Here is a 7884-nt window from a genome sequence, read left to right as displayed (position 1 = left end):
TGTTCAGAAGCATAACTCTGACTACATCTACTAAAGGTGATTTTGTTATTTTCTGAAATTGGTATTTTTGCCATCATTATACTTATTAAAATTTGTAATTCTTTTTTACTTTGTCTCCTCCATTAAACTTTAACTCCGTGAAGACATATACTACAGCTTTTCGCTATTGTAATCCCTTCTGCCTAGTGCCATATTGGACACATAGCACTTAAAGCTAAATGGAATGATACTAATGGCAGGTTATCTCTATTTTCAAAAACATTAACTCATCATACAGCAAACACTGGCTGATTAAAACATCCACAGAAGTAGTGGGCGGGGAGGGCTGAGGAACAGGAGGAACAAGAGCCCGAAAGCAAAACTGGGGGATTATATTCCGGACTATCTTTAGATTTTCATGATCATCTGCCTGCAGAATCTGGCTATAATGCTGACCAATTTCAAAACAAAGCACAAATGAAAGAAGTATACCAAACCATTTTTTAATTAAGCTTCATGAAAAACGGAAATAAATGAAATAGCAAAACATCGATCAGTAATTCCTTATTGTTTATTCTTTTCTTACAAAAAGACACTTGGAACAAATAAATACAAAATGGCATATGTCTTATTCAGCATGGGCAAATACAGGTTTTCTGAGTATTCTCCACAGGAATGAGCTAAAGGAGCTTCCAGAAGTACACTCATCCTACCAACTTCCACCCTCTATAAAAAAGGTCAATTCTTTTAATTTCCCACAATTTTTAATAAAGGATTCTCAAAATAAGTCATCTAAGCCTGACGCAGAGATTAAGACAACTGATTCAAGTTAAGAATATATATAATGATGTTGTTCAGAACTTCAACTAATGACTATTCTTACGAGTTTTTTATTTCTTCTATCTTGTATGAGTAATCTACTCTGTTCAAATCCGCATGGCAAATAAAATACAACAGAAGGCTGAGCACAATATATACACTTTTCTGTCCTAAGAGAAAACATTAAATACAGGTATATTTAACACACGGTGAACATGCCATGTATTTTCTTAAAGCCAACAGAATCCTGATTTCCTACACCTCGCAGGTGATGCAGCAGAAGGCAAACAAATACCCAAATCACTGGTGACAAAATGCAGCTAATAAAGTTAGCCCGACAGCAATACAAATTCAATATTCAATGGATTTATTCATTCCAAGGTTGCATGGAAAAGGAAGTAGAAAACGCCAGGACGAGTAGAACCACACGTAAGAAAAAGCACCTAAAGACGGAGGAAGGACAGCTGGCATCCCACCTGTGGCTGGCCAACCATGTTCAGGTGCGTCCACGGACAGACACCGTCAGGTGGCCACAACCCTAGGTTATTCGGTTCTGCGTCTGAAATTTTCCCAAAGACTTCAAAAGCCGATTTAAATTTAGAAGGGAAATATACATATATTTTTAATTTGTGGGTAAAGATCATTAAGGTATGACATCAATTTCCTAAAAGGCAACTCACAACTCTTCAGAAGTGCGAATAAACGTCAAAAAGCCCAGAGTAAAGAGCCAGTACATCAACACGCACGACCAGGACCCTGGCCAGTCCCAGGGGCTGTGATTCTGTGATTGACATTAACCTCCTCAGGGCAGAAGACAGTGTTTCATGATGGATGCAGATTACGCCCACTGCTCATGAGACATACCCACATCACGACTGGTGACATCCCACTTTGTCACAACTTAGAAACCCGAATTTCACTCCAGAAAATATAAGTCTGGAATATGAATTGGAAGACAGACAGTACAAACAGCAGTTGAGTGGAACCAGCCTGCAACAATCCTTTATGTTTTTTTCCCCTTAAGGCTACAGAAAATCTGCACATATACAAGGCAATTAATTCTCGTAATAAAAATACCCCCTCCAAATAGCTAAGGTCTCCAGTCAGATTCCATGGTGAGTATGTGTTGTATCACATTCTATTCCACAGGGGTACTTTCCCGTGAGTCTGCAGGGTTAAGATCAATTCTTTCTGGAAATAGTAGCTTCTCGCAAACTGCCTCCTTTATCGGTAAATACTGTGATATTTCATTAGGTTCCGTGAAGAGGGAAGGTGAAACATGCTGGAAACACATAAATCACATTAGTACATATTCAGTTATCACACTGGTAGTTTTTAGACATGCTTTGGTTCAAATATTCATAAAGCACACCATTTTATTTTATTTTTTTAAAGAATCATTTATTTATTTCGGGGGGGAGGGGTAGAGGGAGAGGGAGAATCTCAAGCAGACTCCGTGCCGAGCACAGAGCCCGATTCGGGGCTCGACCTTACAATCCAAGATCATGACCTGAGCCGAATCTAAGAGTCAGACGCTTAACCAACTGCGCCACCCACGCGCCCCAACCCACCAATTTTAAAATGAGCAGTAATATATGTATGTGAGGAGCATTATAAGGTGTTTCTAATGATAACAGGTATCTCCATGGGACGCCTGGGTGGCTCAGTTGGTTAAGCGTCTGCTTTCGGCTCAGGTCGTGATCCCAGGGTCCTGGGATCGAGCCCCGCATTGGGCTCCCTGCCCAGCAGGGAGTCTGCTTCTCCCTCTGCCTGCCTCTCCCCCTGCTTGTGTTATCTCTCTGACAAATAAATAAATAAAATCTTTAAAAATAAAATAAAATAAAATAAAATAAAATAAAATAAAATAACAGGTATCTCTTGTTACTGAATCATGCAGCCCTCTTACTGAATGATTTCCTCAAAGCTCACAGGGATACGTTATTTATAATGCTCCCACAGATGTATTGAGAATTTAATACATCTTGGGGTGCCTGAGTGGCTCAGCTGGTTAAGTGTCCGACTCTTGATCTCAGCTCAGGTCTTGATCTCAAGGTCATGAGTTCAAACCCCATGTTGGGCTCCACATTCAGTGTGGAGTCTACTTAAAAATAAAATTTACTGCATCTTAATCTAATCCCCTTTCCCGATGTTTTTGCACCTTGAAAGCACTAGCCTTCAGACAGAGCCAGGACGTGGTCTACAATGGACTCTAAGTAACTTTTCTAACTCACCGATACTCTACACCCACATAGAAATAAGCACCAGAAGTGCCAATCTTTATAAACCACAGTGATATTTGCAAAAAGGTATCACTTTTGAAGCAACCTATTATAGAATCCTACAGATTTGCAGAAGCCCTTTACAAGTACCAGGGGAGCAAAAAAATAAAGAAAATTAGGCCAAAATAAGGTGTGGTACAAAATTACCAGATTTTAAGAAGAAAGTAGACTGGGTAGAAAGAAATTACAGAGTGACAAGGTGGTAAGTGGAAAGAACATCCAACTGGTACCAGTCGCAGAGCCACCACCAAACAGCTGTGTGACGTGCAGTGAGTCACACCTCTGGGTCTGCTTTCCAGAATAAAAACTGGAAATTAGATTAGATGATGGCTCTGGTACCCTCAACAACTCTAACTGGTTTTGTATTTGAGGTGAGCTCAGAAAAGTTACGCTCCGGTAGGATTTATCTATTAGAGGCTTATTAGGTCAATCGATAGATTTAGCAATGCAGATCTGGGTGGAAACACACAAAATGAAACACTGTCAACTTCTAAAAAGTGATATTAAAATACTGTACCATTAAATTAGCAATTTTGCTCTCTCGTGATGTATATTCTCGTAACATGTAGGTCTTGTCGGCCTATTTTGAAAAATAAAAAAAGGTTGCAATAAATCTGTTTCTATTGTTACAAAATCCCTTCTGTTAAACAGCACTGCCTATGACAACAGGTTGTAAAAGTAGCATGAAGTCTGACAAGAATATCTTCTTCTCCCATGAGATAACAAATTCTCACAAGAATTCTTAATTATGAATGCCAATCTCTGTGAATCACAGTGATGTCATATGTAAACAGATTTAATAATTACCATGTAAGAGAAATACAAGCAAAAGTTTTACTTTGAAAAAAATATGTATATTTGCAAAATTTAATATTACTTCAATGTTTGGGACTACATCTTCTGATCATCTACCTACATAACACGGCTACGCTCATGTTTAAAAAAAAAAAAAAAGCTTAAATTTTATTCTCTCCCATTTCCACAAAACTGCCAAATTGCTTATTTTATAAATCACATTTTTAGTACTTCAACTTTTCCCATTCCCAACTTTTTAAAGTTAGGTTTTAGAAAACAATTTATTACAATTCGTTTTTTGGTGAAACATTATTCAATAAAAGAAAAATCACACAAGATTAAACTCCCTTGAAGTTTTAATCTTTTCTACCAATAAATCCAAATTTTAATCTTTAATCAATAAAAACAGATGAATGCTCATTGAAAAAAAATCAGATAATACAGAAGTATAAAGCAACCACAGCTTCTACAGGTAACACTATCCTTAACCTTTAGAAATCTCTACACAAAATCTTATACAGGTTCATACTCGCTTTTTAAAGTTCAACACTGAGATGCATATCTTTACACATCAGTTAAACATAACTCTCTGCCACTCATTTTAATTTTAATGGATGTAAACTTTTCTACTATATTGATGTAAATTAAATAATTTATATCAGTGCCCATGCAGTGGGTATTAAGCTCTTTTCTTCTCTTCTTGCTATTATAAACAATAGCATTGCCACAAACATCCATATACATCCATATCCCTCTTTATATATATACAACTCTGTACAACTGCCTGATTAATGTTTGTGGGTTACTGTATATGAGAATTTTTTAGGATAAATTCCTAAGAAATATTGTTGAATTAAAGCATTAGCATTTTTTAAACTTTTAAACTTTTCTGAGGCAGAAAAATGCAGTCTATCTTTAGTACTTTGCTACCACTTTTAAAAAGAAAAAAAAAAACATAGTTTTTCCGAGGAAAAAACCCCACCTATCCCTAAGGGCAGGATTTGGGAACCAACCCCATCTTACTGGGTTCAAATCCCACTTCCGCCACCTATTAACTGTAAAACTTGGGCGAGTGACTTAATCTCTTTGCTGCAGTTGCCTCAGCTATAAATGGAGATAACGACAGCACTTATTTCACGGGTGGTTGTGAGAGTTCAGTCATTACCACTGCCCACTGACGCTGGCGGTCTCCTCTCTAACTCACCATTCTACACGATCACAAACCAGAGGTCACAAATCCCTTCCAAAAGGACAGGCTGCTATAAGCTACTAGAGGAATTTCCCTGACTCCGTTTAAGCCTCCCCCCTTTTTGAAACACTTTTTTGAAAACCTTGTATGTCAACAGTTCCTTCAGATGGAGTACAGAGTTTTCAAACTTTAGAACAACTATCAAAATGATTATGTAATACAAACTTCAGGAGGCCATGTGATTGGTATTTTTAATATCAAGACATTATATAAACAAAACATACAATAAACAAAGGTAAGAGTTAAGGGACCGTTTTCTTTAATGCAGATTAAATACACATGAGGGTTTTTTTAGAAGCATCAGACATCCTCTACTGGGGAGTGTCTTTTAGAAAACATTTTTAGCTGCCAGAACTTTCAGAAAAGATGTGTTGTTTCGTTCACTGTGCAGACAACAGTGAATGTAGAACACCCAATCTTGAAGGTGAGAAGGACTGCCATGAAATATAAAGCATAATTTCATTTCAAATCCTCAGACAGACAATGAAACAACATGAACAAGGCCACCATCAACTAGTATATTCATTAAATAAGAATAGATACCTCGTGGTAAAGTCTTGTGTCATTCATTCTGATAAGCACCCCATCGATTCTCAAGAAAAATCGCAACAGCAGGAAAAAGCTAGACGGCATTACTCTCTGAAAAAAACAGTAAGGTAATATTTTAATGAAAAGTAAATATGTTATTACTTTGCTAAAAGAAAATAATTTTTTTAAATAAAATTTTTTTAAAAGCATCAGAGGAAGGCTGAATTAGCAGTATATAGAAATCTCTAATCTATGGGGCGCCTGGGTGGCACAGCGGTTAAGCGTCTGCCTTCGGCTCAGGGCGTGATCCCGGCGTTATGGGATCGAGCCCCACGTCAGGCTCCTCCGCTATGAGCCTGCTTCTTCCTCTCCCACTCCCCCTGCTTGTGTTCCCTCTCTCGCTGGCTGTCTCTATCTCTGTCAGATAAATAAATAAAATCTTAAAAAAAAAAAAAAAAGAAATCTCTAATCTAGAGGTTCTCTGTCATAGCTTCAATTAAGGCTCAATATATTATATTATAATATAAACATCCTGGCTTCAGTTTCCTACAATAGAAAAATATTTTTTAGGTCAAAAGATATTGAGGTTAAAAAGACTTAAAAAACACTAAGTAATATGAAAATTACAATGTTCACTTTAAAAATTGACAGTACTTACAGTAAATGTCAACACCAGTAATACCAAAATGAAAGAATAACCTATTTCTTTGTTGTTACTTGTCTCTTATTCACTTTACATTAAATAAAGAGAAGAGACCTTTAATGGAATGGTCTAATTCAGCGCAACCAATTAAGTACTATCTCATACTGCCAAAGACTGGTTTATCAGATTATAACATGTTCTTAACATCTTTCATCTGTGTCGTATCTACACGTTTCTGTTTTCCCAAGTGTAAACCACTGAAGAAAGTCAGAAAGCCAGAGACAGTTGAGAGAGTGAGGTTGGTCCTGGTGGCAGGGAAGGAGGGGCTGGATAGTGCGTGGGGTATTTAGATCTTTAAAAAGAATATTTTGGGGCACCTGGGTGGCTCAGCCCGTTAAGCGTCCAACTCTAAATTTCAGCTCATGTCGTGATCTCAGGGCTGTGAGACTGAGCCCCATGTCAGGCTCTGCACTGGGTGTGGAGCCTGCTTAAGACTCTCTCTCTCCCCCGCTCCCCCTCCCCACCATCTCTCTCCCTCTAAAAAAAAAAAAAAGAGTATATTTGGGGGAACCTGGCTGGCTTAGTAGGTAGAGCACGCAATTCTTGATCTCAGCATCATGAGTTCAAGCCCCGTATTGGGGGGTAGAGATTACTTTAAAAAAATAAATAAAACAGGGGTGCCCAAGTGGCTCAGATGGTTAAGCATCTGCCTTTGGCTCAGGTCATGATCCCAGGGCCCCGGGTTCGAGTCCCGCATCGGGCTCTCTACTCAGTGGGAAGTCTGCTTCTCCCTCTTCCTCTGCCCCTCCTCCAGCTTGTGCTCTCTCGCTCACTCTCTGTATCTCAAATAAATAAATAATCTTAAAAAATAAAAAGACCATTTCTTTAAAAAAAAAAAGTGCTTGACCATTTACTACTAAATAAATCTTATTGTCTACTAAGTGTGCCCAGTTCTTCCTATAGTAGGTCTTGGATTTATGTAAATAAAAAAACACGATCCCAGAGGCGCCTGGGTGGCTCAGTCATTAATCATCTGCCTTCGGCCCAGGTCATGATCTTGGCGTCCTGGGTTCAAGGCCCGCATCAGGCTCCCTGCTGAGCTTCTCCCTCTCCAGCTCCCTGTGCTTGTGTTCCCTCTCTCAATATTTCTGTCAAACAGATGAAAAAATCTTGAAAAAATTAAAAAAAAGACACAATCCCAACGGTCAGGAAGTTTATCAAAGAGGGAAACAGAGAAACAAGATGTGCTAACGTACGGGGAGGATGCAGAGGGTCAATAAGCCGTCAGAGAAAGAAGTACCTGAGTTGACTGGAGAGAGTCAGAGAAGGCGGTGGAAAGCTGACCATGGAAAGAAGAGCTCAGGGTGGGAAGGAGAACTCCAAAAAGAGGAAAGAGCATGCACAAAAAGTTCTGAGGCACGAAATAGCAAGATACAGTCAGAGAACTGCCTGCAATTCCGTACAAGCACAGAGCAACATTGATGAAGAGCGAAGAAATAACAAGATAACCCATAACAGTGGCTTTACTGCCTAGACAGTGACCAGCCATGGGCCAAACTCTCCCTCCTTAGGACCATTTTTTAAAAAGATTT

General features: G+C 38.7%; 1 protein-coding gene across 1 annotated transcript in view; it reads right to left on the bottom strand.

The window, feature by feature from the left end:
- Positions 1-532: 532 nt before the first annotated feature.
- Positions 533-7884, bottom strand: part of TIPRL (TOR signaling pathway regulator) — a 30914-nt gene continuing 23562 nt past the window's right edge. The window contains exons 5-7 of the mRNA XM_008695752.2: positions 5665-5760; positions 3595-3657; positions 533-2080 (exon numbers count right to left, since the gene is read on the bottom strand). Coding sequence (XP_008693974.2) covers positions 1937-2080; positions 3595-3657; positions 5665-5760 — 303 coding nt within the window. The 3' untranslated portion in view covers positions 533-1936. The remainder of the gene's footprint in view (positions 2081-3594; positions 3658-5664; positions 5761-7884) is intronic.

This window comes from Ursus maritimus, unplaced genomic scaffold (genome assembly GCF_017311325.1).
Source record: "Ursus maritimus isolate PB19 unplaced genomic scaffold, ASM1731132v1 scaffold_2, whole genome shotgun sequence".
Lineage (NCBI taxonomy): Eukaryota > Metazoa > Chordata > Mammalia > Carnivora > Ursidae > Ursus > Ursus maritimus.
This window is presented reverse-complemented; position numbering and strand designations above follow the sequence as displayed.